This window comes from Lithobates pipiens, unplaced genomic scaffold (assembly GCF_037356315.1).
Source record: "Lithobates pipiens isolate NorthernLeopardFrog02 unplaced genomic scaffold, aLitPip1_a1.2 Scaffold_23, whole genome shotgun sequence".
NCBI classification, from domain to species: domain Eukaryota; kingdom Metazoa; phylum Chordata; class Amphibia; order Anura; family Ranidae; genus Lithobates; species Lithobates pipiens.
The window spans coordinates 8,513,628-8,533,920 of NW_027507785.1; the positions used below are offsets into that span (position 1 = coordinate 8,513,628).

Consider the following 20,293-nt stretch of genomic DNA (forward strand, 5'->3'; position numbering starts at 1 on the left):
CATTGGACTGTATGTAACATTGAATTAAATGGCATTACATTGAAGCGTATTTTGTTGCATTGTGTTCTATATTGCATTTATTATGTTATTTCTGATGTTGTACTATATTGAATTATGTTATTTCTGAGGTTGTTTTATATTTTTATATATTATATATTACATTGCAGTGTATTATATTGCTTTGCATTCTATATTGCATTGAATAATGTTAATTCTGATGTTGCATTATATTGCATTCCATTGCGATGTATTATATTGCTTTGCATTCTATATTGCATTTTATTATCTTATTTCTGATGGTGTATTATGTTGCATTATTTTGTGGTGTATTATATTGCTTTGCATTCTATATTGCATTTTATTATCTTATTTCTGATGTTGTATTATATTGCATTACTTTGCGATGTATTATATTACTTTACTTTCTATATTGCATTTTATTATCCGATTTCTGATGTTGTATTATATTGCGTTCCATTGCGATGTATTATATTACTTTACTTTCTATATTGCATTTTATTATCCGATTTCTGACGGTGTATTATATTCCATTACTTTGTGGTGTATTATATTGCTTTTCATTCTATACTGCATTGCATAATGTTAATTCTGATGTTGCATTATATTGCATTACTTTGCGATGTATTATATTACTTTACTTTCTATATTGCATTTTATTATCCGATTTCTGATGTTGTATTATATTGCGTTCCATTGCGATGTATTATATTACTTTACTTTCTATATTGCATTTTATTATCCGATTTCTGACGGTGTATTATATTCCATTACTTTGTGGTGTATTATATTGCTTTTCATTCTATACTGCATTGCATAATGTTAATTCTGATGTTGCATTATATTGCATTCCATTGCGATGTATTATATTGCTTTGCATTCTATATATTGTACTTTATTGTTATTGTTGATGTTGCATTATATTGCATTCCATTGCGATGTATTATATTGCTTTGCATTCTATATTGCACTTTATTGTTATTGTTGATGTTGCATTATATTGCATTAAGTTATTTCTGATGTTGTTTTATAGTGCATTACATTGCGTTTTTTTTTGTTTGTTTTTTTATATTGCATGCTCTTTGGGAACCAGGTGCTAAATCATTCGTAGACGACAATACGTTTTTATACTGCTTTGCATTATGTTATTTCGGACGTATTATATTGCGTTGTGTTCTATCTTGCATTGCGTTGTGTGTTATTCTGACGTTGTATTACATTGCATTACGTTGCAGTGCCTTATATATCCATGGCCTCCTGTGTTGTGATTTTTGCACTGCGCATTATTATGTAACGCAGGCAGGCAGCCTCCTCTCCGGCAGCTCCAGGCCGGGCTTTGCAGGGAGGACAGGCCATGCTAGCAGTATGAAGGCTCCTCATCCTGTGGACTGACTTGTGCTGTGTATGGTAATCTGGCAGGAAGCAGCACTGAGGGTGGATCTGAGGAGCAGCACACAGAGCTGACAGCTCGCTCAGCCCACATACAGCACCCATAGAGAGAGAGAGAAGAAGAGAAGACGAGCTGTCTGCCTGAGAAATCATCTGAATTATTCCCCCCCCCGACCCCCCCCAATCACCACCACCTTCTCATTTCATGCCTTCCCTCCTTTATAATCTCATCAGGATTTACATCAGCGAGAGGACGCCGGATTCCTTGTTTATTTCCAGCTGATCAGCTCTGCAAAACAAAGCCTGCTCTCCATCACTCCCGAGGACCGAGACCCCCCCAACGCCGGCTCTCCATCACTCCCGAGGACCGAGACCCCCCCAACCCCGGCTCTCCATCACTCCTGAGGACCGAGACCCCCCCAACGCCGGCTCTCCATCACTCCCGAGGACCGAGACCCCCCCAACCCCGGCTCTCCATCACTCCCGAGGACCGAGACCCCCCCAACACCGGCTCTCCATCACTCCCGAGGACCGAGACCCCCCCAACACCGGCTCTCCATCACTCCCGAGGACCGAGACTCCCCCAACACCGGCTCTCCATCACTCCCGAGGACCGAGACCCCCCCAACCCCGGCTCTCCATCACTCCCGAGGACCGAGACCCCCCCAACACCGGCTCTCCATCACTCCCGAGGACCGAGACTCCCCCAACGCCGGCTCTCCATCACTCCCGAGGACCGAGACCCCCCCAACCCCGGCTCTCCATCACTCCTGAGGACCGAGACCCCCCCAACGCCGGCTCTCCATCACTCCCGAGGACCGAGACCCCCCCAACCCCGGCTCTCCATCACTCCCGAGGACCGAGACCCCCCCAACGCCGGCTCTCCATCACTCCCGAGGACCGAGACCCCCCCAACGCCGGCTCTCCATCACTCCTGAGGACCGAGACCCCCCCAACGCCGGCTCTCCATCACTCCCGAGGACCGAGACCCCCCCAACCCCGGCTCTCCATCACTCCCGAGGACCGAGACCCCCCCAACACCGGCTCTCCATCACTCCCGAGGACCGAGACTCCCCCAACACCGGCTCTCCATCACTCCCGAGGACCGAGACCCCCCAACACCGGCTCTCCATCACTCCCGAGGACCGAGACCCCCCAACACCGGCTCACCATCACTCCCGAGGACCGAGACCCCCCCAACACCGGCTCTCCATCACTCCCGAGGACCGAGACCCCCCCAACACCGGCTCTCCATCACTCCCGAGGACCGAGACCCCCCAACACCGGCTCTTCAGCACTCTCAGAGAACCGAGACCCCTCAACACCGGCTCTCCATCACTCCCAAGGACCGAGACCCCCCAACACCGGCTCTCCATCACTCTCAGAGAACCGAGACCCCCCACACCGGCTCTCCATCACTCCCGAGGACCGAAACCCCCCAACACCGGCTCTCCATCACTCCTGAGGACCGAGACCCCCCAACACCGGCTCTCCATCCTGCTCTCCATCACTCCCGAGGACCAAGACCCCCCAACACCAGCTCTCCATCCCGCTCACCTTCACTCCTGAGGACTGAGACCCCCCAAAACCGGCTCTCCATCCCACTCACCATCACTGCTGAGGACCGGGACCCCCAACACCGGCTCTCCATCCCGCTCACCATCACTCCTGAGGATTGGGACTCCCCCTAACACTGGCTATCCATCCCGCTCACCATCACTGCTGAGGACGGAGACCCCCGAACACTGGCTCTCCACCCCACTCTCCATCACTCCTGAGGATCAATTCTCCTGAGGACCAAGGCCCCCCCAACACTGGCTCTCTATCCTGCTCACCATCACTGCTGAGGAACGGGACCCCCCAACACCGGCTCTTCATCCCACTCACCATCACTGCTGAGGACCGAGACCCCCAACACCGACTCTCCGGGTCACCGCCATCACCTCCTCCTCCTACTGCCTGACATCCCTCCATAGGAACAGCCTGGGAATGGGCGACAAAGGCACCAGGTCAGTGTTTCCCCATATTCACACTTCTACCATCGGACGCCGTTCCGCAAGGGTTAAACACTCCCATAGGTCATCGTTGTCAAAGCGCAAGCGCTGTAAGGCTCAAAAGGGGGGAAGTGGGGGGGTTACAGGTGTCCCAACTTATCCCACTTCCAGAAAATGCCCACCGTTAATTTGGGGTTCCCCTTTTATTTCCGTTCTTGTGGGAGTGCGGAGGAGTGTAGATCCCGGAAACAGCAACGCTCTTCCTGAACTCTTCTTTTTATATAAATGTTACCAAAAGGGAAATATATATAGAAATATATATATATATACGATAGGTGAGAATTGTATGGACTGTGTGCAGATTATGATTCTTCTACAATGTTGTGATTCTCATCAGGAAGAGAAACATTTACAATGTAAACAGTGTAGAAGATGTAGCCGGTTTTATTGAGGTGACAACGGCCAACCGTCCCCTACAAATGACAAGGGCCCAGAGACCGATTGGGTTGTCTTTCTTTCCCCTCATTCTTCACTCATCCGCCATCATTTACTTCTCATTCTTCACTCATCCGCCATCATTTACTTCTCATTCTTCACTCATCCTCCATCATTTTCTTCTCATTCTTCACTTATCCGCCATCATTTGCTTCTCATTCTTCACTCATCCTCCATCATTTTCTTCTCATTCTTCACTTATCCGCCATCATTTGCTTCTCATTCTTCACTCATCCTCCATCATTTACTTCTCATTCTTCACTCATCCGCCATCATTTACTTCTCATTCTTCACTCATCCTCCATCATTTTCTTCTCATTCTTCACTTATCCGCCATCATTTGCTTCTCATTCTTCACTCATCCTCCATCATTTACTTCTCATTCTTCACTTATCCGCCATCATTTGCTTCTCATTCTTCACTCATCCTCCATCATTTACTTCTCATTCTTCACTCATCCACCATCATTTACTTCTCATTCTTCACTTATCCGCCATCATTTGCTTCTCATTCTTCACTCATCCTCCATCATTTACTTCTCATTCTTCACTCATCCACCATCATTTACTTCTCATTCTTCACTCATCCTCCATCATTTTCTTCTCATTCTTCACTTATCCGCCATCATTTACTTCTCATTCTTCACTCATCCTCCATCATTTACTTCTCATTCTTCACTTATCCGCCATCATTTGCTTCTCATTCTTCACTCATCCTCCATCATTTACTTCTCATTCTTCACTCATCCACCATCATTTACTTCTCATTCTTCACTTATCCGCCATCATTTGCTTCTCATTCTTCACTCATCCTCCATCATTTACTTCTCATTCTTCACTCATCCACCATCATTTACTTCTCATTCTTCACTCATCCTCCATCATTTTCTTCTCATTCTTCACTTATCCGCCATCATTTGCTTCTCATTCTTCACTCATCCTCCATCATTTACTTCTCATTCTTCACTCATCCGCCATCATTTACTTCTCATTCTTCACTCATCCTCCATCATTTTCTTCTCATTCTTCACTTATCCGCCATCATTTGCTTCTCATTCTTCACTCATCCTCCATCATTTACTTCTCATTCTTCACTTATCCGCCATCATTTGCTTCTCATTCTTCACTCATCCTCCATCATTTACTTCTCATTCTTCACTCATCCACCATCATTTACTTCTCATTCTTCACTTATCCGCCATCATTTGCTTCTCATTCTTCACTCATCCTCCATCATTTACTTCTCATTCTTCACTCATCCACCATCATTTACTTCTCATTCTTCACTTATCCACCATCATTTGCTTCTCATTCTTCACTCATCCTCCATCATTTACTTCTCATTCTTCACTTATCCGCCATCATTTACTTCTCATTCTTCACTCATCCGCCATCATTTACTTCTCATTCTTCACTCATCCGCCATCATTTACTTCTCATTCTTCACTCATCCTCCATCATTTTCTTCTCATTCTTCACTTATCCGCCATCATTTGCTTCTCATTCTTCACTCATCCTCCATCATTTACTTCTCATTCTTCACTTATCCGCCATCATTTGCTTCTCATTCTTCACTCATCCTCCATCATTTACTTCTCATTCTTCACTCATCCACCATCATTTACTTCTCATTCTTCACTTATCCGCCATCATTTGCTTCTCATTCTTCACTCATCCTCCATCATTTACTTCTCATTCTTCACTTATCCGCCATCATTTACTTCTCATTCTTCACTCATCCGCCATCATTTACTTCTCATTCTTCACTTATCCGTCATCATTTACTTCTCATTCTTCACTTATCCGTCATCATTTACTTCTCATTCTTCACTCATCCTCCATCATTTACTTCTCATTCTTCACTTATCCGCCATCATTTACTTCTCATTCTTCACTTATCCGCCATCATTTACTTCTCATTCTTCACTTATCCGTCATCATTTACTTCTCATTCTTCACTCATCCTCCATCATGTACTTCTCATTCTTCACTTATCCGCCATCATTTACTTCTCATTCTTTACTCATCCGCCATCATTGTGTGTGTGTGTGTATGTACAGTGTGTGTATATATATATATATATAGAAAGGTATAGTGTGTTCATGGTTACAGTTACATTACAGAACGGACGCTTCGGCGAGTCACAACTTGCCATTCTCAAGACAACAAACACATACCACAGGGCCCCCTAAATGCCTTCTAAGAGAAAAACCCCCAAAAAAGGACTCCCCACCCATAGCATTATGTTAGATTGTAAGCTTTCAGGACCAGGGCCTCCTAACCGTATAATCATATTATAACTGTACTGTCCCCCTTATATTGTATAGTGTCATCACCATATAAACCCTGTATAATAATAATATTAATAATAAGGAGGAGGAGGAGGAGGAGGAGGAGGAGGAGGAGGGACACCCACAGTGCTGACACTAAATAGTTACATCTACTGGAAACCAATAAATAAAAATCCTGAATAATAATGATCTATAATTTATATATCTACAGTATCTATCTATCTTTCTACCTATTAATCAACTATCTATCTATCTATCTATCGATATATCATCGATATATCTACAGTATCTGTCTATTATTATTATTATTATACAGGATTTATATAGTGCCAACAGTTTGCTTTACACCATGAGTACAGACAGTACAGTTACAATACAGCCGGAATCGGAGAGGGCCCCACTCGTTAGAGTCTATCTATCTATCTATCTATCTATCTATCTGTCTATCTATCTATCTGTTGTATCTATAAATCCACAGTATCTCTCTACCTATCAATCAATTATCTATCTATCATCTATTTTATCTACAGTATCTATCTATCTATTGTATCTATACATCTACAATATCTATCTACCAATCAATTATCTATCTATCTATCTATCTATCTATCTATCTATCTATCTATCTATCTTGTCTAAAAATCTACAGTATGTATCTACCTATCAATCAATCAATTATCTATCTATCATCTATATATCTACATATATATCTAGCTATTGTATCTATAAATCTACAATATATATCTACCAATCAATTATCTATCTATCTATCTATCTATCTATCTATCTATCTATCTATCTATCTATCTATCTATCTATCTATCTATCTATCTATCCATCTCCTTGGCTCATAGGTTGGAGGTATCTGATATTTGGTCGGTTTGTGTCTTATTACCATATTGGAAGATAAGACAGTCGAGTCTCCAGCTTGATAAATATGTTGTGATAAAATTGCACAGTGTGTGGGCTCACATTAGATCCGTTTTTTATAAATAATTGGGTGAGTGTGTTGGATAAAATCGTTCCCTTGGTGCCCAGCCTGCGGCCCCAGGGGGGCCATATATGGCCCTTTGGTCTTAGCTGTGCGGCCCCAGGGGGGCCATATATGGCCCTTTGGTCTTTGCTGTGCGGCCCCAGGGGGGCCATATATGGCCCTTTGGTCTTTGCTGTGCGGCCCCAGGGGGGCCATATATGGCCCTTTGGTCTTTGCTGTGCGGCCCCAGGGGGGCCATATACGGCTCTTTGTTCTTAGCTGTGCAGCCCCAGGGGGGCCATGTATGGCCCTTTGGTCTTTGCTGTGCAGCCACAGGGGGAACCATATACGGCTCTTTGGTCTTAGCTGTGTGGCCCCAGGGGGGCCATATATGGCCCTTTGGTCTTTGCTGTGCGGCCCCAGGGGGGCCATATGCGGCTCTTTGGTCTTTGCTGTGCGGCCCCAGGGGGGCCATATACAGCTCTTTGGTCTTTGCCATGAGGCCCCAGCGGTCAGTAATCTTTGTAATGACCTCTAGCAGTCTCATGTTGCACGTCTCCAATTTCCTCTATTGGTTTCCTCTAGTATATCTGAAGTCTTCTGCCTGATGTTGAATGTTATTTGGGGCCCTTTGGAGCTGTCAGGGGCCACAGCCGAGGACCCCGCCCCTTGTCAGTGAATCTTTGCAGAGGCACGTTGTTGCGTAGCAAAAAAGGTGCAACAGAGACCTTGGTGTTTATCGAAAATAACGTTTTACTCGGGTCCCCTTTTGGCTTTGATCTGCCCAACAGTCTTCTGTCGTTTACTGAACATCATGTGTGGCCCTTTGGAACTGTCAGGGGCCACAGTTGGGGGGCCCCCTGCCCCACTGCAATACTGTGGATCATAGGCTGGCCACACAAGTTGCAATCTCTTCCCAGTAATTATCGGTTACATTTATAAAGTGTGCGTCCGGTCCAAACCTATAGTCTCAGGTTAGAGTTGGGGTAGGGAGGGGGTTGGATCCCCTGTTGGGTTTTTACTGCTCTCTAGAGAGATCTTCCCTCGCCTGTCCCGGGGATAACATTCCAACAGGAAGTGAGGGGAACTCTCCAATACAAACGTATCTCTTTTAGTAGAGTAGAAGGAGCCTAGAGCCCCGTCTGATTTTTATTCCTCGCTCATAAAGGCGAAGAATAGAAATTTTGTTAAAAAAAATTGCAGACACGTTGCTGAGATGCAAGCGCCACTTCTTTAGGGCCCTAAACATATATATACCCTGTTTTATAAGACCTAGCGTGATTGTCAGAGATGGCTGCAATATAAGCCCTACCCCCCAAATAAGCCCTAGTTAAAGTCCTTGTAGGTCTTATTTTCAGGGTAGGGCTTATTTTTGGGGAAACAGGATAGGGCTTATTTGGGGGGGGGGTGGGGCTTATATTGCAGCCATCACTGACAATCAAGCTAGGTCTTATTTTTGGGGAAACAGGGTAATGACAGATGGGATTATATCGGTTTCCAGCATACATTATTATAAGAAGATGTACAGGTGAGTATAACGAAATAATTGTCAAATATTACATGCAAAAAAGAGATTAAAAAAAAATATATAAAAAGTGACTAATTAGTCCATAATAATTGAAATTCATAATAATACTAAGAGATCAACGTATAAGAACATTCGTTGCACGAATGTCAGAGGAAACCCTGCAAGTTAAATAAAGCATCTAGAGAGATGAATGCCTTGTATCGTCGGCTCCATCTAGTGGCCAAAATGTGTTATAGTTTTCTGACATACCCCAATGAGAAAGCTATACCACGTTTTGGCCCGTAGATGGCTAGACAGGAGATACAGGATATCATGCAAGTTAAACGAAATGTCCCGTATTTTTTCTAAGAGAGTAATACCTTGCACCGTCAGCTCCATCTAGTAGCCAAAATACCTCAATGAGAAAGCTATACAGCATTTTGCCCACTAGATGGCGATATAGGATATCATGGAAGTTAAACTGAATGTTCCACATTTTTTTTCTAAGAGAGTAATGCCTTGCATCATCAGCTCCATCTAGTGGGCAAAATGCAGTATAGTTTGCTCACTGAGGTATAGGTATAGTTTTCAAAAATACCTCAATGAGAAAGCTATACAGCATTTTGGCCACTAGGTGACGATAACAATACAGGTTATCATCCAAGTTAAAAGGATTGGTCCTATATTTTTTCTAACAGATCAATGCATCGTCAGCTCCATCTAGTGGCCAAAATACCTCAATGAGAAAGCTGTACAGCATTTTGGCCACTAGATGGCGATAACGATAGGCTATCATGCACGTTAGACTGAATGCTCCGCATTTTTAATGCCTTGTACCATCAGCTCCATCTAGTGGCCAAAATACCTCAATGAGAAAGCTATACAGCAGTTTGGCCACTAGATGGCGATAACAATACAGGTTATCATGCATGTTATACTGAATGCTCCGCATTTTTTTCTAAGAGGGTAATGCCTTGCACCATCAGCTCCATCTAGTGGCATAAATGCAGTAATACAGGATTTCATTTAAGTTAAGACAATATGTCCTATATTTTTACTAACAGATTAATGCCTTGCATCGTCAGCTCCATCTAGTGGCCAAAATACCTCAATGAGAAAGCTATACAGCATTTTGGCCACTAGATGGCGATAACGCTATACGATATCATGCAAGTTATACTGAATGTTCCGCATTTTTTCTAAGAGAGTAATGCCTTGCATCGTCAGCTCCATCTAGTGGCCAAAATGCAGTAATACAGGATATCATGCAAGTTAAACTAAATGTCCTATATTTTTTCTAAGAGATTAATTCCTTCCATCGTCAGCTCCATCTACTGGCCAAAATTCCTCAATGAGAAAGCTATACAGCATTTTGGCCTGTAGATGGCTAGACAAATGATACAGGATATCATGCAGGTTAAAGTAAATCTGCATTTTTTCCTAGAGATTAATTCCTTGCATCCTCAGCTCCATCTACTGGCCAAAATTCCTCAATGAGAAAGCTATACAGCATTTTGGCCACTAGATGGCGATAACAATACAGGTTGTCGTGCATGTTAAACTGAATGTTCCACATTTGCTCTACGAGATCATTGCCTTGTGCCATTAGCTCCATCTAGTGGCCAAACTGCGTTATAGTTTTTTGAAATACCTCAATGAGAAAACTATACAGCATTTTGGCCACTAGATGCCGATAACGATACAGGTTATCATGCATGTTATACTGAATGTAAACGAAATGTCCTGTATTTATTGTAAGAGATTAATGCCTTGTATTGTCAGCTCCATCTAGTGGCCAGAATGCGATATCGTTTTTTGAAATACCTCTATGAGAAAGCTATACAGCATTTTTGGCCAATAGATGGCTGGATGGACAACACAGGATATCATGCAAGTTAACAGAAAATGTCCCGTATTTTTTCCAAGAGATTAATTCCTTGAATTAGGGCTCCATCTAGTGGCCGAAATGCGGTATAGGTGTAATTGCCAGAGCAATTGATCCCCCAGACTGTCTTAGGAATATTCCTGAGACAGTTTGGGTGTCACTGAGGAAGACGATTAAGGCGCCTCCTTGTGGGCCATTCTTCGGAACGTGGGACAATCTGCAGCGAGGAGGGACTGTCTTGTGGGGAGCCCAATAACCTCAACAGCCAATCAGCAATCTTCTGTCACTGAGTTGGCCTCTGCGAGTCGATGAGTGATAAAACCTGATTGGCTACTGTGTGTTCCACATCTTTTTCCTCCCTGTTACCTGCCCACGACATGTAGAAATGCGCAGGGAAATCCTCACAGCTCACCCAAAATTCCTACTGGGACAGTCCACCCAAAAGTGATCTTTTTATCACAGGGATGGTGGGAACCCCTCATAATGGGCACAGCGGGTGTACAGACCCGGGAACTCAGCACAGGAATGGTGGTAACTCCTCATAATGGGCACAGCAGGTGTACAGACCTGGGAACTCAGCACAGGGATGGTGGGAACCCCTCATAATGGGCACAGCAGATGTACAGACCCGGGAACTCAGCACAGGAATGGTGGTAACTCCTCATAATGGGCACAGCAGGTGTACAGACCCAGGAACTCAGCACAGGGATGGTGGGAACCCCTCATAATGGGCACAGCAGATGTATAGACCCGGGAACTCAGCACAGGGATGGTGGGAACCCCTCATAATGGGCACAGCATCTGTACAGACCTGGGAACTCAGCACAGGGATGGTGGGAACCCCTCATAATGGGCACAGCAGGTGTACAGACCCGGGAACTCAGCACAGGGATGGTGGGAACCCATCATAATGGGCACAGCAGGTGTACAGACCCAGGAACTCAGCACAGGGATGGTGGGAACCCCTCATAATGGGCACAGCAGATGTATAGACCCGGGAACTCAGCACAGGGATGGTGGTAACTCCTCATAATGAGCACAGCAGGTGTACAGACCCGGGAACTCAGCACAGGGATGGTGGGAACCTCTCATAATGGGCACAGCGGGTGTACAGACCCGGGGAACTCAGCACAAGGATGGTGTGAACCCCTCATAATGGGCACATCAGGTGTACAGACCTGGGAACTCAGCACAGGGATGGTGTGAACCCCTCATAATGGGCACATCAGGTGTACAGACCCAGGAACTCAGCACAGGGATGGTGGGAACCCCTCATAATGGGCACATCAGGTGTACAGACCCAGGAACTCAGCACAGGGATGGTGGGAACCCCTCATAATGGGCACATCAGGTGTACAGACCCAGGAACTCAGCACAGGGATGGTGGGAACCCCTCATAATGGACACAGAGGGTGTACAGACCGGGGAACTCAGCACAGGGATGGTGTGAACCCCTCATAATGGGCACATCAGGTGTACAGACCTGGGAACTCAGCACAGGGATGGTGTGAACCCCTCATAATGGGCACAGCAGGTGTACAGACCCGGGAACTCAGCACAGGGATGGTGGGAACCCCTCATAATGGGTACAGCGGATGTAGAGACCTGGGAACTCAGCACAGGGATGGTGTGAACCCCTCATAATGGGCACAGCAGGTGTACAGACCTGGGAACTCAGCACAGGGATGGTGGGAACCCCTCATAATGGACACAGAGGGTGTACAGACCGGGGAACTCAGCACAGGGATGGTGGGAACCCCTCATTATGGCTATGAGATCTCATACCATGACAGAGCAGCGGGTGGAAGGATTGGCATAGTCGGTGGTATTGTATGCAGTTTGCAGTGATCTTCTTGTTCTCCTGGTGTCACACTTTAACAAACTGTAACACATTGTCCTCTTATAGGTTGGAGTTGCCTTCAGAAAAGTCTTCTTTGCTCAGTCATTGGCTCCCTTTCCTCCATAGATATATATATATATATATAGGATATCTGTGGTAGAGTTGGCTTTTTCAGTTTTGGGTGGACTGACCCATTAGGACGGTCATTAGTGTTGCTCCAGAGACAGGGCCTCTTGCAGTCATTAGTGTTGCTCCAGTGACAGGGCCTCTTGCAGTCATTAGTGTTGCTCCAGTGACAGGGCCTCTTGCAGTCATTAGTGTTGCTCCAGTGACAGGGCCTCTTGCAGTCACCGGTCGCTCTCCTCGGCCCCGGGGGGTTGGCAATCTATTGTTGGGCTGTCCTTCTTTTCAGCTGACTTCAGATGTTTTGTTGGAGAATTTAAGGAAGTGGAACTTCCCCAACAATCTGGCGCCGGTCCCACCGACAACTCCCAGTAGATACATTGGACTCTTGTCACTTTGTATAGGAGCCCTTTCCCTTACATTTAGAAAAATGGAGTGTGTGGGGGGGGGGGGGGGGGTGATAAGATTTTTGGTGGGACCTCCAGACAGTTTCTGGTTTTGGTGCTTCAATCATTTCTTATTCTTATCCTATGGAGCGTTCAGGAGCCGCAGCTGAGCTCTTACCTCCCCTCCCCCCCCTACACCTTGCAGGGTGACAACCATCACATTTGGTGAAGTAGGTGCAGCAGAGACCTCGGAATTTATTGAAAAATGTTTTATTTGGGTCCCCGTTGGCTGGAATGGATAACAGAGTTGTGGGAAATGTTTGTATTGTGTCGCAATAATGGGTTTGCTGAATGGCAAATACAATAAATGGCTTCATTAAAGTGTATCAAACCCCCAAAATATCATATGTTGAAACTTGGCAAGATGAGGTGACTGCATTCGTTTTCTCTTTTCTGGCTTTTTTTTTTTTTTTTTTGGAGGGTGAACTGATTGAGGGGGATCACATGGATGGATGGATGATGAATCGATGGGAGGAGGATGGATGGATCATGAATGGAGGAGTAATTGATGGATGATGAAGACTGGATGGATGATGGATCAATGGTTGGAGTACGGATGGATGAGTAATGGATGGATGATGTATGGGCAATCTATGGATGGATGGATGATGGATGAAGGAGTAATGGATGGATGGAGACTGTATGGATGATGTATGGGTAATCAATGGATGGAGGATGGATGAATATAGTGTTGGATGATGAATGATGGATTGAGGAATGATTGATGGATGAGTAAAGGATGGATAGAAGATCACCGAACAGTTGGCTGACGGATAGATAATGGTTTGATGGAGGCTGGATGATCAGTGGATGGATGATGGATGGAGGATGTATGGAGGAGTAATGGATGGAGGATGGATGGATGATCAGTGGATGGTTGGCTGATAATTGGATAGATGGAGGATGGATGGATGATGATGATGATGGATGATTAATGGATGGATGGAGGATGGATGATTGATGCATGGTTGGCTGATGATTGGATGGATGATCAGTGGATGGAGGATGGATGGATGGATGATGATGATGGAAGATAGATGGATGATAGATGGATGGATGGAGGATGGATGATGATGATGGAAGATAAATGGATGGAGGATGGATGGATGATCAATGAATGGTTGACTGATGATTGGATGGATGATCAGTGGATGGAGGATGGATGGATGGAGGATGGATAGAAGATGAATGGAGGATAGATGGATGGAGAATGGATGGAAGATGATGGATGATAGATGGATGGAGGATGGATGGATGATGGATGGAGGATGGATGGATGGATGGATGATCAATGAATGGTTGACTGATGATTGGATGGATGATCAGTGGATGGAGGATGGATGGATGGAGGATGGATAGAAGATGAATGGAGGATAGATGGATGGAGAATGGATGGAGGATGATGGATGATAGATGGATGGAGGATGGATGGATGATGGATGGAGGATGGATGGATGATCAATGAATGGTTGGCTAATGATTGGATGGATGATCAGTGGATGGAGGATGAATGGAGGATGGATGGATGGAGGATGGATTGAGGATGGATGATGATGATGGATGATAAATGGATGAAGGATGGATGATGGATGGAGGATGGATGGATGATCAATGCATGGTTGGCTGATGATTGGATGGATGATCGGTGGATGGAGGATGGATAGAGGATGGATGATGATGATGGAAGATAAATGGAGGATGGATGGATGGAGGATGGATGGAGGATGGATGGATGGATAGATGGATGGAGGATGGATGGATGGATGGATAGATGGATGGAGGATGGATGGATGGATAGATGGATGGAGGATGGATGGATGATCAATGAATGGTTGGCTGATGATTGGATGGGTGATCAGTGGATGGAGGATGAATGGAGGATGGATGGATGGAGGATGGATAGAGGATGGATGGAGGATAGATGGATGGAGGATGGATGGATGGAGGATGGATGGAGGATGGATGGATGGATGGAGGATGGATAGAGGATGGATGGAGGATAGATGGATGGAGGATGGATGGATGGATGGAGGATGGATGATGATGATGGATGATAGATGGATGGTGGATGGATGATGATGATGGATGGAGGATGGATGGAGGATGGATGGATGATCAATGAATGGTTGGCTGATGATTGGATGGATGATCAGTGGATGGAGCATGGATGGCTGGAGGATGGATGGATGGATGATGGATGGAGGATGGATGGATGATCAATGAATGGTTGGCTGATGATTGGATGGGTGATCAGTGGATGGAGGATGAATGGAGGATGGATGGATGGAGGATGGATAGAGGATGGATGGAGGATAGATGGATGGAGGATGGATGGATGGAGGATGGATGGAGGATGGATGGAGGATGGATGGATGGATGGAGGATGGATGATGATGATGGATGATAGATGGATGGTGGATGGATGATGATGATGGATGGAGGATGGATGGAGGATGGATGGATGATCAATGAATGGTTGGCTGATGATTGGATGGATGATCGGTGGATGGAGGATGGATAGAGGATGGATGATGATGATGGAAGATAAATGGAGGATGGATGGATGGAGGATGGATGGAGGATGGATGGATGGATAGATGGATGGAGGATGGATGGATGGAGGATGGATTGAGGATGGATGATGATGATGGATGATAAATGGATGAAGGATGGATGATGGATGGAGGATGGATGGATGATCAATGCATGGTTGGCTGATGATTGGATGGATGATCGGTGGATGGAGGATGGATAGAGGATGGATGATGATGATGGAAGATAAATGGAGGATGGATGGATGGAGGATGGATGGAGGATGGATGGATGGATAGATGGATGGAGGATGGATGGATGGATGGATAGATGGATGGAGGATGGATGGATGGATAGATGGATGGAGGATGGATGGATGATCAATGAATGGTTGGCTGATGATTGGATGGGTGATCAGTGGATGGAGGATGAATGGAGGATGGATGGATGGAGGATGGATAGAGGATGGATGGAGGATAGATGGATGGAGGATGGATGGATGGAGGATGGATGGAGGATGGATGGATGGATGGAGGATGGATAGAGGATGGATGGAGGATAGATGGATGGAGGATGGATGGATGGATGGAGGATGGATGATGATGATGGATGATAGATGGATGGTGGATGGATGATGATGATGGATGGAGGATGGATGGAGGATGGATGGATGATCAATGAATGGTTGGCTGATGATTGGATGGATGATCAGTGGATGGAGCATGGATGGCTGGAGGATGGATGGATGGATGATGGATGGAGGATGGATGGATGATCAATGAATGGTTGGCTGATGATTGGATGGGTGATCAGTGGATGGAGGATGAATGGAGGATGGATGGATGGAGGATGGATAGAGGATGGATGGAGGATAGATGGATGGAGGATGGATGGATGGAGGATGGATGGAGGATGGATGGAGGATGGATGGATGGATGGAGGATGGATGATGATGATGGATGATAGATGGATGGTGGATGGATGATGATGATGGATGGAGGATGGATGGAGGATGGATGGATGATCAATGAATGGTTGGCTGATGATTGGATGGATGATCAGTGGATGGAGTATGGATGGCTGGAGGATGGATGGATGATGTATGGGGCACTTTCTTGTACATAGATGATATTCTGTATGAATAGACAATAATAATAAAGTGCCAACCAGCACAAATATTAACAATAATAATGTGAAATATAAGTGATCTATATGAATAAATATTGTACACTGGGAAGAGAAGTCGCTCAGCCAACCTCTGTGAGAAGAGATCCCACAACCCTAGAAATACATGAATAGAGAAGAGGCGTCCTTCCCTGGTGATGGATTTAGAGGAGTGTGAAGAGAAGAGACTCGGGATGTTGACGTTTTGTTTATACACCAAAGAATCTTTGTTTTTTGTTTTTTGCAGAGTGGACTTTTAAGACTGTTTAAAATGATTGCTGCGCTACATTGTCTTCTTATATTCTGTATGAATATACAGAGAAGCAACATTTGTAAACCATTCACACACATTGAGAATATTCCCACCATCACCCTCATCTCCATACACCATACCATCCGATCGTACAATCTCCGTACATCTCCATACACCATACCATCCGATCGTACAATCTCCGTACATCTCCATACACCATACCATCCGATCGTACAATCTCCGTACATCTCCATACACCATACCATCCGATCGTACAATCTCCGTACATCTCCATACACCATACCATCCGATCGTACAATCTCCGTACATCTCCATACACCATACCATCCGATCGTACAATCTCCGTACATCTCCATACACCATACCATCCGATCGTACAATCTCCGTACATCTCCATACACCATACCATCCGATCGTACAATCTCCGTACATCTCCATACACCATACCATCTGATCGTACAATCTCCGTACATCTCCATACACCATACCATCTGATTGTACAATCTCCGTACATCTCCATACACCATACCATCTGATTGTACAATCTCCGTACATCTCCATACACCATACCATCTGATTGTACAATCTCCGTACATCTCCATACACCATACCATCTGATTGTACAATCTCCGTACATCTCCATACACCATACCATCTGATCGTACAATCTCCGTACATCTCCATACACCATACCATCTGATTGTACAATCTCCGTACATCTCCATACACCATACCATCTGATCGTACAATCTCCGTACATCTCCATACACCATACCATCCGATCGTACAATCTCCGTACATCTCCATACACCATACCATCCGATCGTACAATCTCCGTACATCTCCATACACCATACCATCCGATCGTACAATCTCCGTACATCTCCATACACCATACCATCCGATCGTACAATCTCCGTACATCTCCATACACCATACCATCTGATCGTACAATCTCCGTACATCTCCATACACCATACCATCTGATTGTACAATCTCCGTACATCTCCATACACCATACCATCTGATTGTACAATCTCCGTACATCTCCATACACCATACCATCTGATTGTACAATCTCCGTACATCTCCATACACCATACCATCTGATTGTACAATCTCCGTACATCTCCATACACCATACCATCTGATCGTACAATCTCCGTACATCTCCATACACCATACCATCTGATTGTACAATCTCCGTACATCTCCATACACCATACCATCTGATCGTACAATCTCCGTACATCTCCATACACCATACCATCTGATTGTACAATCTCCGTACATCTCCATACACCATACCATCTGATTGTACAATCTCCGTACATCTCCATACACCATACCATCTGATCGTACAATCTCCGTACATCTCCATACACCATACCATCTGATTGTACAATCTCCGTACATCTCCATACACCATACCATCTGATTGTACAATCTCCGTACATCTCCATACACCATACCATCTGATTGTACAATCTCCGTACATCTCCATACACCATACCATCTGATTGTACAATCTCCGTACATCTCCATACACCATACCATCTGATTGTACAATCTCCGTACATCTCCATACACCATACCATCCGATCGTACAATCTCCGTACATCTCCATACACCATACCATCTGATCGTACAATCTCCGTACATCTCCATACACCATACCATCTGATCGTACAATCTCTGTACATCTCCATACACCATACCATCTGATTGTACAATCTCCGTACATCTCCATACACCATACCATCTGATTGTACAATCTCCGTACATCTCCATACACCATACCATCTGATCGTACAATCTCCGTACATCTCCATACACCATACCATCTGATCGTACAATCTCTGTACATCTCCATACACCATACCATCTGATCGTACAATCTCCGTACATCTCCATACACCATACCATCTGATTGTACAATCTCTGTACATCTCCATACACCATACCATCTGATCGTACAATCTCCGTACATCTCCATACACCATACCATCTGATCGTACAATCTCCGTACATCTCCATACACCATACCATCTGATTGTACAATCTCTGTACATCTCCATACACCATACCATCTGATCGTACAATCTCCGTACATCTCCATACACCATACCATCTGATTGTACAATCTTCTTAAGATGTACCAACAGCTATATAGTGTAAGGTCTGCTTGACTGGATACAAGTTTAATGTTTTTTTTTTTTAGGTTTGCCCTTCTATACATAACAGGTTTGGTAAATCTAAAAGAGGACGGACACAGATTTTACAATCCAATTGTATAGTGTGTGGATAGCTTTGCTTGTATGACACATTCCCTTTAATAAGGGGGACAATCCTTCCCAATCCCTGAAGAATAGCTGCCCATATCAAAGTCTTCTGTCTATTCTATTGTCAGGAGCTGTTTAGACCTTGGGCTTTTGGAAAGATATCTGGCCCTCTGATATCTGACCGATCGCACCTTTTGAGACATTTTTGATCGATTTACATATGCTTCTGCGGGTTCACTTCTGGGGGGGGGGGGGGGGTGTATGAAGGTCATTAGTGCTAGTAGAACGTCTGAGCTCCATGGATGGTGACCATCCATGATACGTCCACACTCTTTGATGATTGATGTCCATTGATGGTGAATTGTCTATGCTTGTTGATGTTCATCAATGGTAAGCATACATGATATTTCTACACTTGTTGATGGTTGATGCCTATTGATGGTGACCAAACTCAATATATCTACACTGGTTGATGTCCATTGATGGTGACCACCCTTGATATGTTTACGCTTCTTGATGGTTGATGTCCATTGATGGTGACCATCCTTGATATGTCTACACTTGTTGATGGTTGATGTCTACTGATGGTGACCATCCATGATATGTCTATACTTGTTAATGATCAATGTCGATTGATGGTGACTAAACATGATATGTCTACACTTGTTGATGTTCACTGATTGGTGACCATATCTGATATCTCCACACTTAAAGCTTGATGTCCATTGATGGTGATCATATGCGATATGTCTACACTTGTTGATGGTTGATTTCCACTGATGCTGACCATCCATGATATGTCTATACTTGTTAATGATCAATGTCGATTGATGGTCACTACACATAATATGTCTACACTTGTTGATATTCACTGATTGGTGACCATATCTGATATCTCCACACTTAAAGGTTGATGTCCATTGATGGTGATATGTCTACACTTGTTGATGTTCATCAATGGTAAGCATACATGATATTTCTACACTTGTTGATGGTTGATGTCTATTGATGGTGACCAAACACGATATGTCTACACTGGTTGATGTCCATTGATGGTGACCACCCTTGATATGTTTACACT

The 20,293-nt window shown here is 44.6% G+C and overlaps 1 protein-coding gene across 1 annotated transcript in view; it reads left to right on the forward strand.

Moving 5' to 3' along the window:
• The first annotated feature begins 2,414 nt into the window (after positions 1–2,414).
• The window catches only part of LOC143927183 (beta-arrestin-1), a 276,266-nt gene continuing 258,387 nt past the window's right edge, over positions 2,415–20,293 (forward strand). Inside the window, exon 1 of the mRNA XM_077451156.1 lies at positions 2,415–3,416. Coding sequence (XP_077307282.1) covers positions 3,397–3,416 — 20 coding nt within the window. The 5' untranslated portion in view covers positions 2,415–3,396. The remainder of the gene's footprint in view (positions 3,417–20,293) is intronic.